Source organism: Centroberyx gerrardi, chromosome 20, assembly GCF_048128805.1.
Source record: "Centroberyx gerrardi isolate f3 chromosome 20, fCenGer3.hap1.cur.20231027, whole genome shotgun sequence".
Taxonomy (NCBI): domain Eukaryota; kingdom Metazoa; phylum Chordata; class Actinopteri; order Beryciformes; family Berycidae; genus Centroberyx; species Centroberyx gerrardi.
In genome coordinates this window covers 25410347-25437846 of record NC_136016.1, presented here as the reverse complement: position 1 = coordinate 25437846, position 27500 = coordinate 25410347, and the positions used below count along the sequence as shown (strand labels likewise).

At 42.8% G+C, this 27500-nt stretch overlaps 3 protein-coding genes across 3 annotated transcripts in view; 1 reads left to right on the top strand and 2 right to left on the bottom strand.

The window, feature by feature from the left end:
* Positions 1-3057, top strand: part of atad1b (ATPase family AAA domain containing 1b) — a 6721-nt gene extending 3664 nt beyond the window's left edge. Inside the window, 4 exon segments of the mRNA XM_078290853.1 lie at positions 12-101; positions 193-243; positions 353-486; positions 2176-3057. Coding sequence (XP_078146979.1) covers positions 12-101; positions 193-243; positions 353-486; positions 2176-2296 — 396 coding nt within the window. The 3' untranslated portion in view covers positions 2297-3057.
* Positions 3058-8222: 5165 nt separating this feature from the next.
* On the bottom strand, positions 8223-14005 carry minpp1b (multiple inositol-polyphosphate phosphatase 1b). Its single transcript, XM_071914099.2, has 7 exons — positions 13601-14005; positions 12917-13108; positions 12278-12472; positions 11862-11959; positions 11541-11671; positions 9685-9818; positions 8223-8656 (listed from the first exon to the last, which is right to left on the bottom strand). Exons 1-7 carry the CDS (start codon positions 13989-13991, stop codon positions 8409-8411), a joined length of 1389 nt encoding a protein of 462 aa, XP_071770200.2. The 5' UTR covers positions 13992-14005; the 3' UTR covers positions 8223-8408.
* Positions 14006-26387: 12382 nt separating this feature from the next.
* Positions 26388-27500, bottom strand: part of dkk1b (dickkopf WNT signaling pathway inhibitor 1b) — a 2621-nt gene continuing 1508 nt past the window's right edge. Inside the window, exons 5-6 of the mRNA XM_071913888.2 lie at positions 27260-27366; positions 26388-26543 (exon numbers count right to left, since the gene is read on the bottom strand). Of these exons, the coding sequence (XP_071769989.1) occupies positions 26388-26543; positions 27260-27366 (263 nt within the window). The remainder of the gene's footprint in view (positions 26544-27259; positions 27367-27500) is intronic.

Here is a 27500-nt window from a genome sequence, read left to right as displayed (position 1 = left end):
CTCTCTCTCAGGTTATCATAATGGGAGCCACTAATCGTCCTCAGGATCTGGACTCTGCTATTCTGAGGAGAATGCCAACCAGGTTCCACATAAACCAGCCTGTACGCTCACACACACACACACACACACACAGACTGACACACACACACACACACACACAGTAACCATTATTATTTTCTTCTTCTCCTGCAGAGTCAGCGGCAGAGAGAGCAGATCCTCAAACTGATCCTGGAGGATGAGAGTGTGAGTTCAGCTCTGTCTCTGTACACCTTATTGATGATCGGTTGATTGATCGTTGATCGGTTAATTGGAAGGTGACGCCTGTCTGTCTGTCTGTCTGTCTGTCTGTCAGGTGGATCTGTTAGTCGACCTCGGCGACATCGCCAAGGAGACGGACGGTTTCTCAGGAAGTGACCTCAGAGAGATGTGTCGTGACGCCGCGCTGCTCTGCGTCCGAGACTTCGTCCACACACAGACCAACGACAGGTACCTGTCTGTCTGTCTGTCTGTCTGTCTGTCTACCTGTCTGTCTACCTGTCTGTCTGTCTGTCTACCTGTCTGTCTACCTGTCTGTCTGTCTGTCTACCTGTCTGTCTACCTGTCTGTCTGTCTGTCTGTCTGTCTGCATGTCTGTCTGTCTGTCTGTCTGCCTGTCTGTCTGTCTGTCTACCTGTCTGTCTGTCTGTCTGTCTGCCTGTCTGTCTGTCTGTCTGTCTGCCTGTCTGTCTGTCTGTCTGCCTGTCTGTCTGTCTGCCTGTCTGTCTGTCTGTCTGCCTGTCTGTCTGTCTGTCTGCCTGTCTGTCTCTAACAGATTGACTAGTTTTCAGGTTCAGTTTCTCTTTACTGAAAGCTCGTTGTTGCAGCAGCTGTGTGGATATGTTGTTGTTTTATTCACCAAGTTCCTCGGGAGCTGCCATAGATGAGCTGTACGCCTCTTCATACATCTGCCACTATGAGGCTAGCTGTCTACTAGCTAGCTGCTAGCTATCCAGCTCACTGCTTACCACTGATGTTAAGAGAGTCTCACCCAGCACGTGTCTGATGAATGACTGACCAAGCTCCGGCCCTGGGGTGACGGGGCCTGTTCAGCTGCTGCACCCTCCCTCTGGAACGCCCCCCCCACCCACATCCGACAGGCTAACACCCCGCCAGCCTTCAAACAGGTCCTCAAAACTCACCTCTTCAAGCTCGCTTTCCCCTGTTCACCTCCTTCCCTCTCTCTCCCTTCCCTCCATCTCATGATTCCTCTAGTTTTTACCTACCTACTTTTATTCTTGTCTTTTATTTTTATTATTATAAATGTACCTATTAAATGATTTTCCCTGTATGTGAAGCGTCTTTGAGTACCTAGAAAAGCGCTATACAAGTCTAATGTATTATTATTATTTATTATTATTGCTATATAAGCCATGTGACATAATCACGCTGTGGTTTTATTTTCACCAGTATCAAACAGAGACAGGCTGACTGGTGAAATCAGTATCAGTCATGATCCTGATTAGCCCGCTGCTATTCATATTATATTTATCTGGTTAATATCAGATCCCTGAACTGGAGCTGAAAGTGAACAGAGTCCCTGCTCTCCAGCCGGGTGGCTTCTGGTTTTCCCTCACAGACCCGACAGGCTGCTGCCCTGATACCGGTCTACTGGTGAAAATAAAACCACAGCGTGATTATGTCGGCATATAGCAGTCATTCATCAGAAATGTGCAGGGTGAGACTCTCTTAACATCAGTGTTAAGCAGTGAGATAGCTAGTAGACAGCTACCTTTATCCAGTTTGGTCGTGGGAGTCTTGGAGGTCAACCTGCATACGATGTACATCAGAAATGCTCATCTATGGCAGCTCCCGAGGAACTTGGTGAATAAAACAACAGCATATCCACACAGCTGCTGCAACAACGAGCTTTCAGTAAAGAGAAACTGAACCTGAAAACTAGTCAATCTGTTTTAACTGAATGTGGAAGCAAGACAAGACACTGAATGATGTAATCTCTCTCTCTCTCTCTCTCTCTCTCTCTCTGTCTCTCTGTCTCTCTCTCTCTCTGTCTCTCTGTCTCTCTCTCTCTCTCTCTGTCTCTCTCTCTCTCTCTCTCTCTCTCTCTCTGTCTCTCTGTCTCTCTCTCTCTCTCTCTGTCTCTCTCTTTCTCTCTCTCTCTGTCTCTCTCTCTCTCAGTCCTTCAGAGGATTTTATTCGTCCGATCCATCAGTCTGATCTGCAGAAAGCCATCAGTAAGATGAAGAAGTCCAAAACAGCAGGAGGACAGAGCGTCCTGATGCACGCTGCACTGGACTGAGGCTCTCTCTCACACACACTCACACACACACACACACACACACACACACACACACTTGAATGCACTTGTACAAACAGATACAGATGCATGCACAGGCGGACACACACATGCAGTAAACTCACACACACATTGCTATGCGTCCACGTTCACACACACACACACACACACACACACACACACACACACACACACACACACACCTCAGTCTGGTGTGTATCAGTTATTTTGGCTCATCAGGTTTCTGTATATATTTCCGTTTACATATTTCTAGCAGTCAGCTGTAAATCTGTTGAACTTTGTGCCACTTGTTTTTTTTGTTTTTTTTTATGAAAGTCTCCATGAAACGAACTGCCATCACTTCCTTTAATGATGACATCACAGTGTACCAGGAGGCGGAAATAAAAAAGTCCAACCAATACAGCCCCGCCCCTCCGCCCCTCCCATCCAATCAAACTGCCTTTCTCTCCCTGACTGATCTCCCATTGGTCTAGACTGTTGATTGATCCCTCCCTGCGTTATGTCCTGCCCCCAACTTCCTGTTTCAACAGGAAATACATCACAATCAGGAAGTAAAGACGGTGTTTCATGGAGACTTTACTGCTCCTGTTCACGCTGCTTCTGTTTCCTGTGGCGGCCATGTTGCCTAGCAACAGGCAACACAGTGACTGCTAAGAGAGTCCAGCAGAACGGCAGAGTCTGTCAGTCGTAAACGTTGTGATTCTGGGTCCTAACACCCCGCATCAAGACTGACAGCAACTTGTGGGCGGGGCCAGAGGGGGCGGTGGGCGGGGCCAGAGGGCGGTGGGCGGGGCCAGAGCCTCCCATCTGCAGATACAAAGTTTTAACAGGCAGATCATGTCACTTCTCTGCTCTGGTTTGACTTCCAGAACATTCTATCATCAGCGAGTCTCCAGCCGGCTGGAACAGCTGATCAGGCAGAAACTCCATCAGCTAACGATGGATCAGCTGTTCTCCATCTTTGTTTCTGAGTCGTTTCTTCCTTCGTCTTTCTAATTAAAGTTGTAGATAACTGAAGCTTTGAATCAACTTCTCCTCCATTTTGAAACTAAATCACATCAGTAGAGCAACAAGGAATCTGAAATGTGATTTCCAACTTTCTGCTGACTCAGCTGCAGCTGAACTGACGCTGCTCAGTCTGACTCAGAGCTTTTCAGCAACAAGATGCTTCTGTGGGATTAAAGCAACAGAGCTGAGGCAACTCCTAGAGCAATGCCGCCCATCACAGTTGCTCTAAAAGTTGCTTGGTGTATCGTTGCCTTTACTTGAGGAGTAAATATCGGTCTGAGTCAGGAGGACAACTGGAACGAGGAAGAAGGTTTTGTTGTTTTGTTTTGTTCTTACAGCCCGGCAGCAGCTGAGTCCCTGCAGATCATCTCAGCTCCACTTCATGTTCTCCTGCACTGAGGAAACAGCAGAAATCTAATCTAATCTGACAGTTCCCAGACCAGCTGTGGTTCAGGAAAACTAAATAACTTCAGATTTTAGTTTTACCTGCGACTCAGTCCAGCGTCTCACTGCTGTGAAACACAACAGAGATGAAGTTGGAGCTGAGGCTTCTGGGAAACTTGGCGCTGCAGTTCGTCTGCTGTGTAAATAAGATGAAGTTCAGTGCTGCATGTTGTTCAGACCCTGATCCTGCGGGCCGGTCCTCCTGCGGGCCGGTCCTCCTGCAGACAGGTCCTCCTGCGGGTCGGTCCTCCTGCAGACAGGTCCTCCTGCGGGTCGGTCCTCCTGCAGACAGGTCCTCCTGCGGGTCGGTCCTCCTGCGGGTCGGTCCTCCTGCAGACAGGTCCTCCTGCAGACAGGTCCTCCTGCAGACAGGTCCTCCTGCGGGTCGGTCCTCCTGCAGACAGGTCCTCCTGCAGACAGGTCCTCCTGCAGACAGGTCCTCCTGCGGGTCGGTCCTCCTGCAGACAGGTCCTCCTGCAGACAGGTCCTCCTGCGGGCCGGTCCTCCTGCGGGCTGGTCCTCCTGCAGTCAGGTCCTCCTGCAGACAGGTCCTCCTGCAGACAGGTCCTCCTGCAGACAGGTCCTCCTGCGGGCCGGTCCTCCTGCGGGCTGGTCCTCCTGCAGTCAGGTCCTCCTGCAGACAGGTCCTCCTGCGGGCCGGTCCTCCTGCGGGCTGGTCCTCCTGCAGACAGGTCCTCCTGCAGACAGGTCCTCCTGCGGGTCGGTCCTCCTGCGGGTCGGTCCTCCTGCAGACAGGTCCTCCTGCAGACAGGTCCTCCTGCGGGCTGGTCCTCCTGCAGACAGGTCCTCCTGCAGACAGGTCCTCCTGCAGACCGGTCCTCCTGCAGACAGGTCCTCCTGCGGGCCGGTGTGTTTAGTGTGAGAGGGAAAGTTAAGGGTTTAAAATCAGCTGTTGGAAATCAGTCATCCAAATTCCTGCTTTGCCTCCCGGTCAGACAGAAGCAGCCGGTCAGTTTGGAGCCTGCTGAGTCCCAGCTCTGCTTTAGTGGAAATGTCAAACTCAATCCATAAAACACAAAGTACAGGGATGTTTGGGAAAGTTTTACAGCAAAAACTGAAACTTTTTTTTTTAGCAGCACACGAGGGAAATTCGGAGCCCATTCTGTGAACCTGAAGGCATCACGACTTTGACTCTCAACTTACAGCTGTGCGTCTTCTTCACTTTCCTAAGTAGAATAAATTCAGATTTGGGAGCGTGCGGCCGCACTGTAGAGCCTTGAGCTGAACTTTTTGAGAAATTTAATGTCAAACCTGAAGATGATTTGAACCAGAAAGAGAATCCAGACTCTCTAAAATGGCTGAACTGAAAGAGATTTAACAGTCTGAGGTTTGATCAGACCGCAGGAAAACCAGGAGAAACTGGACCAGAGGGGAGAAACTGGACCAGAGGGGAGAAACTGGACCAGAGGGGAGAGAAAGAAAAAGATGTAAAGATGAATCTTCTCCATGAAGTGTTCTTTGTTTTGTAGCTGTGTGCTTTCTGACTGAGCTGAAGCCCAGCAGGGATTTCATCTGGGAAAACGTCTCTAAGACGAATTCAACAGAAAATCACTTGCTGAGTTTTGATTTTCTTACAGTGCAGCTGCTGCCTGCTGAGGCCTGAAGCAGCTGATGATGTCAGAACCGCCGGATGATGTCATCAACTTGTCAAAATGTAATAAAATGTTTCTCAATGGGTTGGAAAAAAATAAAATAAAACCTGTTAACGAAAAAACATTATTACTTTATATAAACAAGTAGAACATTTTTAACTGAGGATGTGAAGTTATTACATTATTAGTCATTATCAGTTAAAAGTGTAATCCCCCTTATGAAGTAATAACTACTGGTTTTATTACATTTTGACAAATTATGAAATGATCAGTTGCTATTTATTTTTGACATTTAGAGATATAAAAGGATTCTTGGCCTTCCGTTCCCTTTTAAAGGTTTAAATCACATTTACATCTCCACAGATTTGTGCCACACAGACGCTGAAACATCAGCATGAGTCAGCTGCTTTATAAAATCATATTTCATACAGTCAGGTTCATTATCATAAAGTGAAGGTGAAGGTTTTTCTCCTGAACTCGTCTCGGCAGCAGCACGAGGAACCGACCGGATGACGATTAAAGATGTTTTCACTTTTTTGTATTGACCTGGATGTGAATATGTATAGATGATGGTTAATATTGCTGTTGTTTTGTTTTAAGTCTGATATTTTGACCTGAACCTCGTCTGTGTTTTGTTTTTGGAGTTTTTTTTTTTTTTGCGACATCGGCCGATGTGCTTTGTTTGGATTCTGGTGAAATTAAAATCTACCAAATATTAAATTTATTTTGTTCTCAACTCATCACTGAACTTCAGATAGAAACTTCTATTAGATTTCTGTGTTTTAAGGATTTCATCAGCAGAGTCATCTGGTCAGAAGTTTGGTGTTTTCCTTTATATTTAAACAACAAATCTTCCTTTACATAATTGTGAAATAAAGACAGCAGGATGAAGGATGAAGACTCCAGACTCTGTTTCAACCCTGAAAAATATTTATTAAAGCTTCCAATAAAACCTCAGATGCTGCTCAAACTTTCCAACAAGACCAAAGCTGCTCCTGCTCAGAGGATGCTGCCGGTCATGAGCACAGCAGAGCGGAGCGGCCATTTTGATTCAGGCACACTGATGTTGAAGCTGATGCTGCGTTCAGGTCATGTGGGAGGAAACGTTCAGTGTTGCATTTACTGGAAACCTCAACCTTCTCTTTACTGTTAACCGACAAGCTTCCTTCTTCTGAAAGACTCAGAGGAGCAAAAGAAACGAAAACACTGATTTTAAATTTAAACTGAGAGTGTTCATTAACTGTTAAGTAATGCATTCACTTTAATGAACGACTCGGAAGCTGGTAATTACAGTAACTCCCAGAGGACCTGAACGCAGCATGAACACCACAAGAATCACTCTGAAGACACAAAGAAGAATCAAACCAAAGAAAAGAAAAGACAATAAAATTTTTTTAAATCTTTGCAGTAAGTCCCAGAGCCTGAAAACAAGGCTTCAGTGAAGAAGGCACAGCTGGACACACACACACACACACACACACACACACACCGTGAGTTTGAGTCTGTCTCTGCTGTTCAGCATCACATGAAGCAGAATCCCATCAATACAAATTAAAATATGTGCAGCTGACAGAAAGGAGAAACCCGAGGAATGCTGAACTCATCAGAAAAATCACAGAATAAATTAAGAATCATAAATATAAAGCTGTTTGACCCTGAAGAGAATCGTTTCAACATGGACCCTGCAGAGGAGAGGAGAACACACACCCCACAAATAAAAACTCACCAGTGATAATATCGTATATCGCGATATTTTGTCAGGACAGCATCGCGATATTACAGTTTGTACCCAAGCCTCGCTTTAACTGCCACTATTCTGTCCAGAGACTAGCAGATCAGTTGTGTCAGTGTTGTGTCAGTGTTGTGTCAGTGTTGTCAGTGTTGTGTCAGTGTTGTGTCAGTGTTGTGTCAGTGTTGTCAGTGTTGTGTCAGTGTTGTCAGTGTTGTGTCAGTGTTGTGTCAGTGTTGTCAGTGTTGTGTCAGTGTTGTGTCAGTGTTGTGTCAGTGTTGTCAGTGTTGTGTCAGTGTTGTGTCAGTGTTGCTGCAGTTCCCACCCGTCTCCAGTAGAGGTCAGTAGAGTTCACAGATCACTTGCCGCCTCTTTAACACACCATGACTAATGAGCTAGAGATGCCCTGATGCCACTTCATCGACGCCGATACCGATCACGAGTACGACGATGTAAGTACGGTCCGATACAGAGTATTGATCCGATCCGTTACCTTCACTGACCGGTGCAGCTCACTTCCTTAGTTTGGGGTCAGCGGACAAAATTATTGAGATAAAATGTTTTCCACCATGTGAGAAAAACAGGTTCTATGTGCCACAAATGCATAAGAGTATCTGTGAGATCTGACTAGAGGAACCTTTTCTTGGGTGATCTGATTATTGTAATCTGATTATAAAAAACAACTCTCAGAACAAGTTAATTAGCGTCTGCCCAACCACCAGATTTACTCATCATACTTACAATCAGTGATGTTCATGTTTTGTTTTGTGTGTTTTGTATGAGTTTGTTTTGTTTTTGTCTTTGACTTCTTTGTACTGTTAACCATTTGCAAAATAAAAAAAAATAAAATAAAATAAAAAAATTGTAGTCTGATTATTGTAATTAGTGTAATCTGAATACTATAATCTGTTTTAGGAAGGTGTGGAGTATCTGTGTTGTTTTCAGTGAGGAGATCTGATTACAGTAACCTTTTTTGTGAAATCGGATTACTGTAATATGAATCCTGCAATCTGATCATTGTAATCTGAATCCTGTAATCTGATCATTGTAATCTGAATCCTGTCATCTGAATCCTGTAATCTGATCATTGTAATCTGAATCCTGTAATCTGATCATTGTAATCTGAATCCTGCAATCTGATCATTGTAATCTGAATCCTGCAATCTGATCATTGTAATCTGAATCCTGTAATCTGAACACTGTAATCTGAACACTGTAATCTGAATCCTGTCATCTGAACACTGTAATCTGAACACTGTAATCTGAACACTGTAATCTGAACACTGTAATCAGATTGTGTTCAGAGTTCGGTGTTGGTCCGGCGGCCGGGCTTCACCTCACACTCGCTGTGGAAGTCGCAGCCCTGCAGCAGGTGGCGGTACGCGTCCCGGACCGCCTCGTACGGCGGAGCGTCCTCCTCCAGGCCCGGGAACCGCAGCGGCGCCTCGTTGAGCAGCAGCTGCAGCCTGGGACCCCGCCGGCAGTCGTACAGGACGAACAGCAGGTTGGCGGCGTACGGGACGATCCGGCCGCTCCGGAAACTTCTGCCTGGAAAACAAAAAAACACAGTTCAATTACAACAGCAGTACTCCACAGTGTAGAGGTAGTATTAGACATAGTAGTATTGGTATTATTAGACATAGTAGTATTAGTATTATTAGACATAGTAGTATTAGTATTATTAGACATAGTAGTATTAGTATTATTAGACATAGTAGTATTATTAGACATAGTAGTGTTAGTATTAGTAGACACAGTAGTATTAGTATTATTAGAAGTAGTATTAGTATTATTAGACATAGTATTATTAGTATTATTAAACATAGTAGTATTAGTATTATTAGAAGTAGTATTAGTATTATTAGACATAGTATTATTAGCATTATTAAACATAGTAGTATTAGTATTATTAGACATAACAGTATTAGTATTAGTAGACACAGTAGTATTAGTAGACATACTTATTAGTATATAGTATTAGTAGTAGTATTAGTACACAATAATACTGTGGTAGTACTGTATCAACCTGCTTCCTACCACAGACCGATATCTGGAGCGATACTGTCCTGTTAAACTGATCTGCTCCAGTCTGATCTGATGATCTGAGGTTTGATTGATTACATATTGATTGTAGAATTGATCCATACACACTGGTTGACTATGGGAAGAGCTGAACCTGAACTGATTCTAATGAGACATTTTATCAGTTTGGATGAATATGTTGTATTAGTATCATCCTGGAGTCAGTGGAGAGTTTTAGTTTCCCATGATGCTCTAAATGTTTCAGAGGCTTTTCCATCCTGATGAGAAGAAAACTCTGGAGGAAAGTGGAATTTTTGTGCATTTTTTCAACTAAAAAAAATCAGTATCGGCCGTGAAGAACCAATATCAGTCCAGCAGCATTAATGTAGTCTGAGAGCGTTTCAGCCATGTTGGATGAACAGTTAGAAAACTACAAGTCTGATTTCGCTTCATCCACCTTGATTCAGGGTTTCAACACATTTGGACTGATTAAGGTTACCACACACACACACACACACACACACACACACACACACACACACACGCCCCCGCACCGTGCTGTGTGTGGTAGTTGAGGGCGGTGGGGGGGGCGGGGTCCTTGTAGAGTCCCAGCAGGCTGAGCAGGGGGAGGAGCGTCTCGGCGTGACCCAGCTGGATGGAGGCCGACTCAGAGAGAGGCTCACCTGACCTGAGAACACACACGGTCACACACGTAACCACGGCAACGCTCGAATCACCTGACCCGAGAACACACGCGGTCACACGCTCGCTTCCTGTTGTTGACGCTGCTCTGTGGAGCGTTTTAACATCAAAAGCTCATCTCCCGATCATAAACGCACCAGGTGAACTTGAGTTTCACTACGACTTCTTCTGTTGTTACTTCTGTTAGCAAAGCTGTTTCTCTGCTCTGTGACCAGAATCACCAGCAGAACTACAGATACTCACACTGCAGCTCTGACGCACAAGTATAACTCTGCTTTAAAGGATCAGGCTGCTGTTTTTTATGCATTTCTTACCGTCAACAAATCCTATGAAAATAACAACATCAACAAAGCGTTTGCTCTCCTCCCGTTACTTTCTGACTTCCCACGTTCCGTTTTTATCCATCAACCCGGAAGTCATTGTCTCCAATTGTAAGCTAAAAACCTTTAAATACAGCTCACAAAGACATAGTTTACATTTTAAAAATCTCTAACTGTTACCATGAAAAGTCAGACTGTTGTAGTTATTACCAAATCAAATTCAAATGGGAACAAATTCTTCATTACGCCGGGGACTATTTTCTGTGCTACGGAACTACTTTCCCGAGATGGAAAACGTGTTTACGGTCGGCTTATTAAGTCGTTTGAGGAAAAAGTCGTCCGGCCCGGTGCATCGTGATGATGAAATATGCTGCAGAGCAGCAGCATGGCTCTGGGACGGGTTTTAATAGTTTTTAATACAATGCAGTTCTCTGGATGCTGGGACATGAGGCTGCACTGGGCACCGCTGCATGGACCAGACTTGTTGGCAAAACAAAGTCATCGCTGATTTTGTTTTTTTCATAGGATTTGTTGATGGTGAGAAATGCATTAAAAACACCAGCCTGGTCCTTTAACAGCGCTGCCTTGGTAGAATGACTGTAAACTAATGAGAGAATCTCAAGATACAAGATGTGGAGAAACCTGAAACTGTCTGACCAGCTGACTCTGTCTTCTTTTAAATCGCTTTTTAAAACATACTTGTTTAGAAAAATCTTTAATCTTGTGGCCATTTCTTTCATTACCTTACCTGTGTTGCATTATCTTTCAAATCTGGTGTCTTAAAACACAGATAGTGAGCGGTGTTTTAAAACACAGATAGTGAATAGTGTTTTAAAACACAGATAGTGAGCGGTGTTTTAAAACACAGATAGTGAGCGGTGTTTTAAAACACAGATAGTGAATAGTGTTTTAAAACACAGATAGTGAATAGTGTTTTAAAACACAGATAGTGAATAGTGTTTTAAAACACAGATAGTAAGCGGTGTTTTAAAACACAGATAGTGAATAGTGTTTCAAAACACAGATAGTGAATAGTGTTTTAAAACACAGATAGTAAGCGGTGTTTTAAAACACAGATAGTGAATAGTGTTTTAAAACACAGATAGTGAGCGGTGTTTTAAAACACAGATAGTGAGCGGTGTTTTAAAACACAGATAGTAAGCGGTGTTTTAAAACACAGATAGTAAGCGGTGTTTTAAAACACAGATAGTGAATAGTGTTTTAAAACACAGATAGTGAGCGGTGTTTTAAAACACAGATAGTGAGCGGTGTTTTAAAACACAGATAGTAAGCGGTGTTTTAAAACACAGATAGTAAGCGGTGTTTTAAAACACAGATAGTGAATAGTGTTTTAAAACACAGATAGTGAGCGGTGTTTTAAAACAGACCTGTGGGAGCGCCCCGCCTCCTCCAGGGTGTTGAAGATGTGGTGGAACAGAGGACAGCTGGACCTGCTGCTGATCGCATGACCATGACCTCGCTTCCAGTACTGCTTCAGGTCCGACTTATACTCCAAAACCTGGAGAGAGAGAGAGAGAGAGAGAGAGAGAGAGAGAGAGAGATTCACTGATATATACAGTATATATGTGTGTGAAGGGTTTCAATCCAAAATGCTATATATACACATTTTGGATACATTATGCTGCCCCGTCATTTTTCTACATTCTTTCATACCAAAGACTGTTTTGCAGAAAGTTTGCTGTACGTACTTTGGCATCATCCTCATCAAACAGGAAGCACCAGGGAGAATGAAGAGATCTGATAGAAAACTCATAGGAACACAAGAAGAACGCTGCTTCAACCAGATCTACAGAGAGAGAGAGAGAGAGAGAGAGAGAGGGAGAGAGAGGGAGGGAGAGAGAGAGAGAGAGAGAGAGAGAGAGAGAGAGAGAGAGAGAGAGAGAGAGAGAGAGAGAGGGAGAGAGAGAGAGAGAGAGGGAGGGGGGGGAGAGAGAGAGAGAGAGAGAGGGAGGGAGAGAGGGGGGGGGACATTACATAAATATTTTTTCTGCTTTTTGATGCTTTGTTGACTGTTCATCAATCTGTGATGTTCAATACATTCAGGAGTTAAAGAGACAGAGAGAGAGACAGAGAGAGAGACAGAGAGAGAGAGAGAGACACTGACCCGGTGTGATGCGGTGGTGAGGAAGGCCCAGTCGCTCGCCCATCCTCCTCCTCACTCCCTCCATCTCCTCTCCTCCTTTGAACTTCTCCACCTCCAGCAGCGCCGTGCGGTTCTTCTCCACGCCATCCACGTAACCACGGCAATGCTCGAAGAAACGCATCAGCTCGTCATTCACTTCCTGCTGGTACTGAACGTCTGGGGGGAGAGAGAGAGGGAGAGAGAGAGAGAGAGAGGGAGAGAGAGAGAGAGAGAGAGAGAGAGAGAGACATATTTATATTTATACATATTTGGTGACTCTGGTATTGAACATCCAATTTATTTTTTTGGTGAACTCACTTTCCCTCAACCTGCCTCGTCTACTTCTACTGCAGTTAGTGATTTACTACGTTTCCCACAATGCCTTTCAACAACCTCCAGAGAACTTGCCTGTACTTGTTGACTGATGGTGAAACATGTAGGAGGAGAGAGAGAGAGAGAGAGAGAGAGAGAGAGATAGCAGAGCGGGTCTAGATATCAAATTATTCTACCCCCCACTGCTCCTGCCCCCCCCCTCCCCCCCTCACCTGGCCCCCCCACTGCTCCAGCCCCCCCCCCCCCCCCCCTCACCTGGCCCCCCCCACTGCTCCTGCCCCCCCTCACCTGGCCCCCCCCACTGCTCCTGCAGCCCCTGCTGGAAGGCCTCGATGCTGGAGACGCAGCGGTGCTTGGAGCTGGTGAGGAAGCGGATCCTGCGCTGCTGCAGGTTCTCCTGCGACAGAAGAGACGGAAACAAGACGGACAGACGCTTCGCCAGGTTCCTGAGGTCGAACCGGCCCTTCTCCACCAGCTGACCTGCAGGGGGGGAGGAGGGGGGGACACTTCAGCTGGTCATACTGCCAAATATCTCTGCTCATCTTTGGCTTTCCACAGCAACAGATCCAACAGAACAGAACAGAACAGAACTAGAATTGGTTCACCTGTTATTCCCAAAGTTTTCTCCCAGCAAAATACACCATAGAAAGACCATAGCAAACAGTGTGAACCAATTTTACTGAAATAAAGTGCTGCTTGGTAGTTCATTTGTATGCCGATTTTTCCAGAAGACCCAAATAATTCATAACAGGTCTAGAGTTATGTTCTACCCGATGTGTTCGTTTTCCTACAACCAAGGAAACATTACATTTCCAGATTTTTGAATGGAGTTTGGCGTGACGTTCTCTCAACGCGAGAGAATGGAACGTCTCGGGGCTAAAAACGCAGCACACCGCGCCGTCAGCTCTCTGTCAGCTCACCGCGGCTCACAGACACTTGAAGCCCCGCAGGAACACCGCAGTGTGTCCTCACCGTCCATGTCTTCGGTGTACCACATGTCCCAGCTGCTCTTGATCTCCCGCAGCCAGTCCTCGGAGCCCGCCGCCTCCCTCACCACCAGCTCGTGCAGCTTCTGGATCCTCCGGATGTTTTTAACGGTCGGGAACCTGCTGCCGTGTCGGATCACGGCGGTCAGGTGGATCGGGGTGCAGCGGGCCGCCGGCGGGGGGTTCAGCACGGATCTGTTGACGGACAAAATGTCCCGCAGCAGCCGCGGGTTCAGCTCCTCGTACCGAGCCTTGGTCCCGAAGTATTTGGCGACAGCCGGGATTCCCGTTGCGGACACCGAGCAGTAAGCCATCCGGGTCAGAACCAGACCGAGGGCCGCGGCCAGGAGACGGTTTTTGGAGAAAACTTTGGTCATTTCAGCGGTCTGAGGTAGACCAGTTAGTAAGTGGACCAACACCGGCTCTGTTTGCTTTGTTGATCTTCCGGGTTCTGTGACCTTTGACCTCTCTGACTGTGTCTGTCCATCAGCGCTTCGGTGGCCGATCAAAACTATTCCCCGAGTTTTAATACAGGAATCAAAGACAGTACAAAATCATCTCATATAACAATAATAATAATAATAATAATAATAATAATAATAATTGTTATAAATGCAGCACTTAAAAAAAAAAAAAAAAAAAAGTTACAGTAGTTTTACAAAGCCAGAAATATAAACCAGTGTCAAGCCCGCGAAAAATAAACAATATGGCTTCCGGTAGTTATTATCCAAAATAAAAGCCTTATCAAGAGACTAGCGTACGGTCCTGGCTTTCAAAATAAAAGCTTCAGTGATGAATATAGGTTGCAAAGTTTTCTTCAGTAATACAAAATACTGAAGGAATATAACAAATGAATAATAATAAAAAAACTGTAGTAAATGAAAATACACTTTTTATTTTCTCCCCAAAATGTTCTTCCACAGTATTAGTTTGTCAGTCCAGTGTCAAATTTTTCAAAATAAAATCCTTAGTAAATGAACTTAAGTTGCACAGTTTTGAGTAACACAAGAACACAAGGTACCAGAGTGACAGTAGAGTTTATATTTAAAGATAAGGTGAATCAGGAATACTCTGCTGTTATACATTATGTGACAAATGATCTGTAAGTCTGAGATATTTCCAGCAGATGTCAGCAAACATTCAGCAGGATCTGTTCACTGTAAACTCCATTCAGGCATTCAGGATGAATAACAGACAACCAACAGACAAACTGACAACAAGTCTGAGTTAATTTACAGTTGAGATTTCCCACTTGAAAACACAAAGTCTGTTTCTCTGCTTCGGTCTTCTTCTGTCACATAAATACTCATCACTTTCCATCTGATCCAAGACGAGGGAAACTTTATAACTTTACACAAAACACAAGAAATACATCATTTGCCAAGTAAAATGACATTAAAAAGGAAATAAAGATAAAAAAAATTAGGTGAGTAAGAATAATAATAATAAACTAGAAATATAGAAAAAAAAGAAAAATATATAAATATTCCTACAGTATACCTACATATTCATACTTACCCACAGACTCTCAGCAGCAGAATCAACTTCGGTTCCAACTTCACCAGAAACCAACAGGAGGTCAGAGGTCAGAGGTCAGCTGTCTGTCAGAGGTCAGAGGTCAGCTGTCTGTCTGGAGGAAACGACCGGAGAGATGAAAAGAGGAAAAACTGTCGGAAGAAGAGAAACTGAATCTGTTGTGAGGTCGTCCAGGTGTGACCGGTTGTCATAGCAACCATCCATCACCCGGCAGGTGAGACGGGTGAACAGGAGAGGAAGAGTAGAGAGCAGAGCAGAGCGCAGCAGAACCTTTAAAGACTCAGAGACCCGAGCAGAACCTGCAGTCTGTCAGGTTCTCAGTTCTGCGAGTCCCAACTGTCCAGCGGCTTTTGCCTCCGTTTCCCATGATCCCTTTCCCCGCCGCTTCATAGTGACATCATCGATCTGGAGACACAGCTGGAGGAGCGAAGAGAAATGTGCCGAGTTTTAATTTAATGTCATTTAATGATAAAGAATCCACAGGCTGCTGACTGACATTAGAAGGGAGAAGTGAATGGAAAAAAACGAGCTAGCTGAAAATGAAATTAAATAAAATGAGCAGATATGAAGAGCGGCAGGTTGTGAAAAATAATAAGCAGAACAAACTGAGACAAAGAAAATGAAAATAAACCAAAAAAAATGAAACATGCAGGATGACAATGAATGAAATTTATTAAAATATCAAGATAAATTCAATATAGAACAAATGAGAAAATATGACAACATGAAGAACAAAATTATACAATTTAACTGTTTCTGACAAGAAGAGACTTAATCTGAGCTGAGTGTGTGTGTGTGTGTGTGTGTGTGTGTGTGTGTATGTGTGTGTGTGTGTGTGTGTGTGTGTGTGTGTGTGTGTGTGTGTGTGTGTGTGTGTGTTAAAGGCAGGGTGTACATTACTGAACATCAAAGACAGAGAGAAACACTAAATACACTCTGCTTCAAACTGCTTATTCAACCGAGAACAACTCTGTGTGTGTGTGTGTGTGTGTGTGTGTGTGTGAGTGTGTGTGAGAATGTTTTGCAAATTCTCTCAGGCCAGTCACTGTCCTAATGTCTCTCTCTCTCTCTCTCTCACACACACACACACACACACACTAGACTACATGGCAGATCCAGTAGTTGCAGGTTTGTGTTTGTGACCAAACCAGACAGACAGACAGAGGTAAGCGAGGCCGACGGTGTTTGAATGGTGTGTTTGTGTGAAGTAGAGCTTGTTGACAGTGTGTGTGTGTGTGTGTGTGTGTGTGTGTGTGTGTTGCTCCTGGCTACATACCTTGGCTCTTCTTACATCATAAATGAGTGTTTTTCTGCGGCTGCTGTGTTTTCTGTGGAGCCGCTGACATGGAAATGACGCTGGTGTTGTCGCAGACAGGTGTGTGTGTGTGTGTGTGTGTGTGTGTGTGTGTGTGTAGGGGTGTGTGTGTGTGTGTGTGTGTGTGTGTTTACCAAGTTGAAACCTACTTGCGAGGTCAGAGTCCTCATAGGTGTAGTACAACAAGCCGGCAGTAAACATGAGATTCATTAAGTAACCAGGCGCTGTGGCTCCGCCCCCTCGCCGGTCAGCGCAGAGCGGAGCGATGAGACGCCAAATATCATCAATAACCGATCGGCTGATCAGCTCGGCGGTCTGAGATACAGACCGGCTGATCCATCAGTGGAACGTCCTCACAAGTATAGCAGGTCCATCGTGTGTGTGTGTGTATTTTATTTTATTTTCTCTGTGCGCTTTACTATATGTATATGTATGTATGCTGTGTGTGTTTTTCACAGTATGTGTGTGTGTGTGTGTGTTGGTATGTTTTTTGTGTGTGTGTGTGTGTGTGTGTGTGTGTGTGTGTGTGTGTGTGTGTGTGTGTGTGTGTGTGTATCCTGTCTGAGGAGAGTCTGAATATTCAGAGACCAAACCACAAAAACACTTCAGCTTCAGTCTGGTCGGGTTAGATTAGATTACTGACAACTTTAGTTTAGTTTAGTTTAGTTTAGTTTAGTTTAGTTTAGATTAGTTTAGTTTAGATTAGTTTAGATTAGTTTAGTTTAGTTTAGTTTAGATTAGTTTAGTTTAGATTAGTTTAGTTTAGTTTAGATTAGTTTAGTTTAGTTTAGTTTAGTTTAGATTAGTTTAGTTTAGTTTAGTTTAGTTTAGTTTAGATTAGTTTAGTTTAGTTTAGTTTAGATTAGTTTAGATTAGTTTAGTTTAGTTTAGTTTAGTTTAGATTAGTTTAGTTTAGTTTAGATTAGTTTAGATTAGTTTAGTTTAGTTTAGTTTAGTTTAGATTAGTTTAGATTAGTTTAGTTTAGTTTAGTTTAGATTAGTTTAGTTTAGTTTAGATTAGTTTAGATTAGTTTAGTTTAGTTTAGTTTAGTTTAGATTAGTTTAGTTTAGTTTAGTTTAGATTAGATTAGTTTAGTTTAGTTTAGATTAGTTTAGTTTAGTTTAGATTAGTTTAGATTAGTTTAGTTTAGTTTAGTTTAGTTTAGTTTAGTTTAGATTAGTTTAGTTTAGTTTAGTTTAGATTAGTTTAGATTAGTTTAGTTTAGTTTAGTTTAGTTTAGTTTAGATTAGTTTAGTTTAGTTTAGATTAGTTTAGTTTAGTTTAGTTTAGATTAGTTTAGATTAGTTTAGTTTAGTTTAGTTTAGATTAGTTTAGTTTAGTTTAGATTAGTTTAGATTAGTTTTGTTATAAATTTAGTTTAGTTTAGTCTAGTTTAGTTGTGGTCTGGTTTAATTTAGTTTAGTTTAGTCTAGTTTAGTTGTGGTCTGGTTTAATTTAGTTTAGTTTAGTCTAGTTTAGTTGTGGTCTGGTTTAATTTAGTTTAGTTTAGTCTAGTTTAGTTGTGGTCTGGTTTAATTTGGTTTAGTTTAGTCTAGTTTAGAACCAGAGACTGTAAACCAGGTGCAGCAGTGAGTTCTTCACCACAGGTCTCTGAAGGGTTTTGAAGTCTAAAGATCTGGTTTAGGATCTCCATCATGTTGACATGTTTTGGAGGCGGAGCAGCCAGAGAGAAGCCGAGGGTCGACACAGAGCCACAGCTCCGCTGCTATTGGTCCAGAATCAACCTGTCAATCACTGGACAGACCACCTGTCAATCACTGGACAGACCACCTGTCAATCACTAGGAAAACAACCCTGTGTTTTATCTGTTATATCTGATAATGTCAGTTATTTTGAAAATCTCCATAAGGACACACATCAGAAGAAGTGAAATTAGCTGCTGAGACCAAAACCTCTGGTGGAGAAAATGTCTTGACTTTATATTTTATCAGAAGTTGGCTTCATGGAGTCGGAGGTTTGGAGTCTTTCTGGAGCCGGACTCTAGCGGACCGTAGAGGACCTGCTGCTGGACTTCCTGATTGGTTTCCTGAGAGGTTTCGGCCTCTTGGTCAGGACACGAACACAACACAGATAAAACAGATGTTAACTGTAGATTAACAGACTGCAGATTCTAAACAGCTCACATCTTAAAATCCCAAATCTCACAATTTTAATGTAGTTTAGCTGAGTTGTAGTCCAGTTTAATTTAGTCTGGTTTAGTGTAGTTGTAGTTTAGTTTAGTTTAGTTTAGTCTGGTTTAGTGTACTTGTAGTTTAGTTTAGTTTAGTTGTAGTTTAGTTTAGTCTGGTTTAGTGTACTTGTAGTTTAGTTTAGTGTAGTTGTAGTTTAGTTTAGTCTGGTTTAGTGTAGTTGTAGTTTAGTTTAGTCTGGTTTAGTGTAGTTGTAGTTTAGTTTAGTCTGGTTTAGTGTAGTTTAGTTTAGTGTGGTTTAGTGTAGTTGTAGTTTAGTTTAGTGTAGTTGTAGTTTAGTTTAGTCTGGTTTAGTGTAGTTTAGTTTAGTTTAGTTTAGTTTAGTTTAGTTTAGTTTGGTTTAGTGTAGTTGTAGTTTAGTTTAGTCTGGTTTAGTGTAGTTGTAGTTTAGTTTAGTGTGGTTTAGTGTACTTGTAGTTTAGTTTAGTTTGGTTTAGTGTAGTTGTAGTTTAGTTTAGTCTGGTTTAGTGTAGTTGAAGTTTAGTTTAGTTTAGTTTGGTTTAGTGTACTTGTAGTTTAGTTTAGTTTAGTTTAGTTTAGTTTGGTTTAGTGTAGTTGTAGTTTAGTTTAGTCTGGTTTAGTGTACTTGTAGTTTAGTTTAGTCTGGTTTAGTTTGGTTTAGTGTACTTGTAGTTTAGTTTAGTTTGGTTTAGTGTAGTTGTAGTTTAGTTTAGTCTGGTTTAGTTTGGTTTAGTGTACTTGTAGTTTAGTTTAGTCTGGTTTAGTGTACTTGTAGTTTAGTTTAGTCTGGTTTAGTTTGGTTTAGTGTACTTGTAGTTTAGTTTAGTTCGGTTTAGTGTAGTTGTAGTTTAGTTTAGTCTGGTTTAGTGTAGTTGAAGTTTAGTTTAGTTTAGTTTAGTTTGGTTTAGTGTACTTGTAGTTTAGTTTAGTTTAGTTTAGTTTGGTTTAGTGTAGTTGTAGTTTAGTTTAGTCTGGTTTAGTGTACTTGTAGTTTAGTTTAGTATAGTTTAGTTTAGTGTACTTGTAGTTTAGTTTAGTTTAGTTTAGTTTGGTTTAGTGTAGTTGTAGTTTAGTTTAGTCTGGTTTAGTGTAGTTGTAGTTTAGTTTAGTATAGTTTAGTTTAGTGTACTTGTAGTTTAGTTTAGTCTGGTTTAGTGTAGTTGTAGTTTAGTTTAGTATAGTTTGGTTTAGTGTACTTGTAGTTTAGTTTAGTCTGGTTTAGTGTAGTTGTAGTTTAGTTTAGTCTGGTTTAATGTAGTTTTAGTAGTATAATGTAGTTCAGGAGAGGAAAACAGAAGTCAGACACGTAGTGAACCTGCAGTTGTGAGACTGAAGGATGAAGTCGACTGTCTAGGAAAACAACTCAGACTAAACCCCAGTTATTATACAGGTGACAGGTGAAGTGTGTGTGTGTGTGTGTGTGTGTGTGTGTGTGTGTGTGTGGTGTTGACACACTGAGTGCCCCTCTGCAGGTGAAGGAAGCTCAGGTAAAAACAGCTAACACACACACACACACACACACACACACAGTTCAGCAGCGTGGGAGGGAATGTGAGGAATGCTGATTGTTTCCAAAATAAAAGCGCCGCTGAACAGACTCTTGTAGTAAATGTCTCCTGTGGTGTTCAGAGCTGCAGTTCACGTTGTTTTCTCTGCGGTTTAAACTCCAGCATCACTGCGAAGGCGGAGAATAATTCGTCAAATTAATTAGCGATGAGTCCGAACCTGCCGAGCCGACCGTTCACAACAACCAGGTTCAGGTTTTAGGATCCGAAGACGAACCGCTTTCTGTCCTCAGGTTTCCTCCGGCTGCTGATTCTGATGAGGCGGAAAACTGGTAATGCAAACATTCACATCTGCACATAAGTACATGAGTTATCTCTGTCTGAAAACTGAATATATGTCACGTCTGCACTAAGCGGGACACTTGTTACTGATCGGCTGCATCATTCGTGCGGGACGACATGTTTACTGTTGCCTTGTTCTCTTATTGGACACAACGGACTTCTGTTTTGCTGTCTAGCTCGTTCCAACCAAGCGGTCAAAACCTCCGCTGAATGTTGAAGCCAGGAAGGAAGTGTCAGCAGGCGACGATTACTCCAAAGTCCGCTAGAGTCCGGCTCCAGAAAGACTCCAAACCTCCAACGGACCACAACCAACTTCTGATAAAATATAAAGTCAAGACATTTTCTCCACCAGAGGTTTTGGTCTCAGCAGCTAATTTCACTTCTTCTAATGTGTGTCCTTATGGAGATTTTCAACATAACTGACATTATCAGATATAACAGATAAAACACATAGTTGTTTTCCCAGTGATTGACAGGTGGTCTGTCCAGTGATTGACAGGTGGTCTGTCCAGTGATTGACAGGTGGTCTGTCCAGTGATTGACAGGTTGATTCTGGACCAATAGCAGCGGAGCTGTGGCTCTGTATCGACCCTCTGTGTCATATTTATCTGTCTATATATTTGTTAATTTTAATTACAGGAACACCTGGACTTATTGAGGTTTACTGTTTTAACACTTGGCACTTGTCTGAAAGCGGGGTGAAGGTTTCCATATCGACACGTCATAACATGGCATGTTAGCTTTGTTGTTTTCCTCCATGAAACACACTGGGACTACTAGCTGCAAGCTAGCTCGTTAGCTGCAAGCTAGCTCGTTAGCTGCAAGCTAGTGGTATCAGTGACAAAGACAGTAATGCTCACAACGCTGAAAACTGTTGTACCCTAAAACCTGATCATTGTCCTCTTTTATGTGTAATTTGGACACCAAACCACTGGACAGATGCTACAGATTTTCAGTATATATTATATAAACTGAACTACGGTGAGCAGGCCTCCCGCTTTCTGCAGCCACTCCATGGATTTCCCTCTCTTTTCTTATTGTAAATAGAAATGATCAGTTTCAAGTTTCAAGTTTTCATTTTCTACATTCTCCTTCAAAAGGGTTTTTAACTCTCTGCTGCGGCTTTGTCTGAAAAACGAAAACGTCAAATTAGAGACAAACTGCAGAGAGACTTCAGGTTTCTGCTGTTAATGATCTGATGCAAACTGCTGCACAGACAGAAAGATGTCTGATAAGAGGTCAGCGAGGGTGTGTGTGTGTGTGTGTGTGTGTGTGTGTGTGTGTGTGTGTGTATTCAGTGGTTCTGCTGGTTTATAAAACAGATTTATGAATCTGTTTCTGGACACGACGGGCTAAACCTGAAGACCCGGCACATTCCAAAACACACACCCACCCACACACACACACACACACACACACTTCAGAATTTGATCTTGAGTAGCTTGCTTGATTAAATAAAACACACACACAGTGTGGTTCTGGTTTTGGCTGGTTTCCTGTTACACTGGCAAACTGACCACAGAGCTGCTGACTGTCAGGCTGTCAGCTCCTGTGTGTGTGTGTGTGTGTGTGTATGTGTGTGTGTGTGAGTGTGTGTGTGTGTGTGTTTGGGAGGCGTGGGGGTTAAGTGCCTGCTTGTGTTTATGTATGTGTTTTGTGTGTGTCTTATGGGTGTGTCTTAATGTGTGTGTTATGGTTTATGTGTGTGTGTGTGTGTGTGTGTGTGTGTGTGGTGCTGGTTGGGTTTACACAGATACTAAAGAGGATATTTGTGCCTCGTCTTGTTCCTCCATCAGATCATCAGTCAGACTCTCATGGCTCATTACTGAAACACTGAAGCTGGTTTCATGTTGGCAGGTCTGAGTGTGAGCGGCTCCTTGTTGACGCCGACGTCTCGACCCGCCGATCGCAAAGCAAAAACATCAGAAGTCAGAAGAAAAACCTCGACTGGCTTCATACAGATCTCAGATCAGCAGGAGGACTCTAAGTCTTCTCAGTGTCTGCAGATTCCCACTGAGCAACTTTACATGGTTACAGCTGCTGAGCCTGAAGCGACACCAGAAGACACGATGTAAGACGAATACGAAACTTTCACTTTAGAGTTTAAAAGTGAAAGTTTAGTAACGTCTACGTCTTACACTGCGTCTCCTGGCTCTACGAACCAGTAATCCCTTAAAATAACCTTACATTTACATTAATTCACCTCTCAATTCATGCAACATCCCCTTAAACTGAGTTAAGGGAGTTATTAATGGAGGAGATCTCATCAAAACCTCCTTAAACTCCCCTTAATCTTGACTGCTTACTTTTTAATTTAATGTAAAATTCAGGCAGACAGGAACTTTCCATTAATAACTCATTAATAACCTGTAAACCTGCACAAAGGACATGAAAAATCCCTTAATTACTAGAGTCTCTGTGAATCAACCCATGAATAAATCCCTTATAAACCCATGATACTAACCTTACTTCATTAAAGCTGTCATTTTTAATAATTAATAATAATGATAATGATAAATATGATAATTAATGTTGCCGAGCAATTTTAAATCGTTACAGCTGTTGATGCCAAAGTTCGACACCAGAAGACAAACTTTCACTTTTACACAATCTTGTACATATGGACTTCTTTGCTGCATATTTTTGATATTTACAGCTGTTTATGTATTCTTTAAATATGTAATAATGTATTTACTGTTTGGTCTAAAACAGCCGGGGCTGTGAGAGCTGAAGCAGAGACACAGCTGCTGCTCAGTGGGCTGCGTCGGGTTTAGCATGCTAACGCTTTAGCATACAGTGTGTTCGGTGATCGTAGGCGACTAGCATCATCCAAAGTATGAAGATAAACCTTTTAATAATCCAGAGTTGGTGTTGGTTGTTATTCTCTGGTCTGTAGACTCATAACTTCTGGAAACTACATCTCAGTCTTCATCATATCAGCAAGAAACTTTAGCTGTCTGGCTAACTTCAAAACAAGTTCAGAGAAATCTTCTGCCGTTGAAAGTGTTTTCTTTTGTTAAGTTTTATGTCTTATTTTACCAGTCCTGTAAAGCAGCCTGGCAGGTTTAAACACGTCATTAAAGTGAACCGTCAGCCTCAGACCCACTCGCTGTTTTTAAATCAAATCTTCAGACTCACCTGTTCCTGTCTGCCTTCCTGTCTCTTTAAACTCGGGTCTCTAATTTTAGTCTCTAATTTTATTCAACCCTTTTTTTGTGTTATCGATCAGTTTTAACGTTGTACTATAATGGTACATTTAATCTTTCTGTGAAGCACCTTGAGATTTCGTTGTATTTTAAAGTGTGCTATATAAATACAATTCATTACTTCATTATTTATTATTAGAGCTGCTACGAGTTCTCATTTTCTCACTTTTAGCATCATGCTAATCGCCTGCGCTTAGTTAGCATAGGCTGCTGCAGGAGCGTTAGCATGCGCACCAGACTGAGCGACCAGAGACACAGAGGTGATTTTGGTGTCATTTACTTCTGTCCACATCTAGTTTACATTTCCCCCAATCAAAACCTGCAAATCAGATAAAAGAACCCAATGTGGTTCTTAAAAGGTTCTTTTCATTTTGCTGGTTTGGAACATTTCAGACATTCTTAAATGTTAATTTCATATGTTTCTGTAGAACCATTAAAGTATAACGCCGGTGTTTTTTAATGCATTTCTTACCGTCAACAAATCCTGATGAAAATAACAAAATCAACAATGCGTTTGCTCTCCTCCCGTTACTTTCTGACTTCTCACGTTCCCTTTTTAGCCTTCAACCCGGAAGTCATTGGCTCCAATTGTAAGCTAAAAACCTTTAAATACAGCTCACAGAGACATAGTTTACATTTTAACGGTTTACATTACGCCGGGGACTATTTTCTCTGCAACGGAACTACTTTCCTGAGATGGAAAACGTGTTTACGTTCGGGCTTATTAAGTTGTTTGAGGAAAAAGTCGTCCGGCCCAGTGCATCGTGATGATGAAATATATAGTAAATATAATAGTTTTTTAATACAATGCAGTTCTATGGCTGCTGGGACATGAGGCTGCACTGGGCGCCGGCTACATGGACCAGACTTGTTGGCAAAACAAAATCATTGCTGATTTTGTTATTTTCATAGGATTTGTTGACGATAAGAAATGCATTAAAAACACCAGCCTGATCCTTTAAGATCCTGTGTAGAAACATATGAGCATGGTGCTATAGAGAACCATAAAGGCCTCTGCCATGGTAGAAGCCTAAAGAACCATTTTCAGGTTTCATATAGAACCAGTAAACAGTGTTCTGTCCCTGTGCCTCTGAAACAGCTGATCCTGGATACAAAATAAAGATCGGTGAGTTTCATTCTACTGTTTATTTCCAACAGAAAATAATAGAAAAAAGTAGACACAAAATATAGACATTTATAGCTGAATGTATGAAATCTGAAATATTTACAGAGATGTTGAAATAAAAGCAGAGCTCGACTCCTTCAACAGCCAGAAACCAAAAACAAAAGACTTAAGTGCCATCTTCCAGTTTGGTACAAAGCAGAGTGTAGATTTAAACTAAAGCCGTACGCCGTGTTCATGTCACACCGGATTTACTGTAAATCCGATCTGTTGACTGGGATAAAACGCTGACGTCGCCTCCTGGTGGCGATTACAGGTAGGACAGTTGACATTTGGCTCTGATTTCTCGCATTTAGCGTCACAGATTACAGGAGTGAGTCCAGACAGATGGAAAACACGGCAGTCCAAGATAATAAAAGTCAAAATGATCAGTTATATTCACAGTAACACATCAACTCTACTTCCATAAAGCGAGTTATATCTGCTGCAGTTTGTTTATGGCTGATTTTAAATTTATAAATAAAAGTTATTTTGAATGTGGGCTTTAAAACAAGTTAAACACCTGAACGCTTCCAAGCTGCAGCAACGAGACGTCAAACTGTCCTTTCATTTCTTCTGATATGACGTGAACGCAGCGTCAGTTTGGGAAGCAAAATGGCGCCCGCACGTCGACCTGAACACAGTGTGTGTGTTGGCGGCTCTGGCTACTATGTACAGTACAGTAATTTACTGTAATTAACTCAGATTCATTCAGTTCCACACAGAAACAAGCCCATCTCTCCTCCGCTGTGGGTCACTGCTGCAACCATTCTGCATCCCCACTTCTATCAGAGTGAATGGTGAGAGGTGCAACATGGCCACAGGGGGGCGCTGTGGTGTTGGTCGTTTGGACTGTACATACAGCAGATTGTCCTGTTCAAGTGTCTGTTAAAAGTCAACACTTATATTTTGAAAACTCAATAAAAATATTACTCAAAAAAGTCAATGCTTCTGAAAAACCTGGTTGTGTTTTTTTCTATCGATGCGCAGCTGTGGAGGTCGGAGGTCGGGCGGCGGGGGGGCGGATAGTTCAACTCCCAACTCATAACAACAAGTTTTCCTTTACTGAACTGTGAGCAAAACCTGAAGCTAACCTGAAGCTAACCTGAAGCTAACCTGAAGCTAACCTGAAGTTAACCTGAAGCTAACCTGAAGCTAACCTGAAGTTAACCTGAAGCTAACCTGAAGTTAACCTGAAGTTAACCTGAAGCTAACCTGAAGCTAACCTGAAGCTAACCTGAAGCTAACTGTTTCAGCTGCTAAACTGAAGCGTTAGCTAACCTTTTCATGAGACCAACAGGTGGAAATGTCCAGTCCAGTTCCTGCTGCTGGACCAGAATCCTTTACTGGAGAAACCTGGTAAATTAGTTTCCGTTGGTTTTCATGTCCAAGTAGAAACAAGCGTCTCCTCCTCAGTTCTGTGTCGACGCTCAGAAATCAAATCTGTTTCGGTTTCTGAAGCTTTGAAAATGAAAACGGTAACTCCACTGTCCAGCCTGTGTGTGTGTGTGTGTGTGTGTGTGTGAGTGTGTGTGTCAGTGCTGCTGGCAGGTGTGCAGGCTCCTGGCGGCCTTGTTCAGCCGGTGTGGCTCCGCCCCGCTCTGCGTCCGGCAGGCAAGCCCCGCCCCGCAGTCGCAGCGCTGGAAGATCTCCAAACCAAGCGCTCCCTTCTTCCTGCGCTTCGTACAAACCTGCAGCCAGGAACAGAGAAGACTCAACTTTATTTACCAGCCACATTACCAATGGGCCAGGAAATACTTTCCTCACCTGAGAGACTGTGAAGTGGAGATGGAAGAATGTTTGAAATATTCAAAAATGAAATGTGCAGACCTGAGATGTCATCTTCTCTAGAAAAATGAAATGAAAGGATCAGTTCATAGATTCAGTTCCTCTATATAACTCCTCTCTTCCTCCTGTAGCTCTTGGACCCACAGACAGTATTGTCTGTAGTTGTCGGACCCACAGACAGTATTGTCTCCAGTCAGCTGTCAGTTGAAACTCTTGCCTCTCAGAAAAGCCGTTTGTGAAAACGACACGTCGGTCGCTCTCCGGATCGTCCGTAAACGACTTCTCTGGAATATTCTGACAAACAGTTTGGACTCGTTGCAGCAAGAGGCAGCGGAGCTTCAACTGACAGCTGACTGGAGACAAGACTGTCTGTGGATCCAACAGCTACAGACAACACTGTCTGTGGGTCCAACAGCTACAGACAATACTGTCTGTGGGTCCAACAGCTACAGACAATACTGTCTGTGGGTCCAACAGCTACAGACAATACTGTCTGTGGGTCCAACAGCTACAGGAGGAAGAGAGGAGTTATATAGAGGAACTGAATCAACCAACTGATCCTTTAAACTTCATTTCCTTGGCAGATCTCAGCTCTGCTGCCTGGCTCAGCTGTACTGACCTGTCCGTCTCTCAGAACCGGTTTGCAGATCTTAGACCAGAAGTGTCGAGCGCAGCACAATCCATCAGAGCAGTCTGAAGACCTGAGGCAGCGCTCGCCTTCCAGACCTGGAGCAGACAGACACGTTCGATATGATGATACATGTTCTACAACAAAATACTATATTTATACTAAATTTTGTGAATCTTTTGAAAATTTTGGTGATTTTCATTTTGATTGGTTGATTGATTTTAGTGATTTC

Coding starts and splice junctions, on each gene's coding strand:
- minpp1b (XM_071914099.2), bottom strand. CDS start 13,991: ATGACCAAAGTTTTCTCCAAAAACCGTCTCCTGGCCGCGGCCCTCGGT. Junction 11,960..12,277: donor TCACCACCGCATCACACCGG/GTCAGTGTCTCT, acceptor CTCTCTCTGTAG/ATCTGGTTGAAGCAGCGTTC. Junction 9,819..11,540: donor GAGGCGGGGCGCTCCCACAG/GTCTGTTTTAAA, acceptor GTGTGTTCTCAG/GTCAGGTGAGCCTCTCTCTG.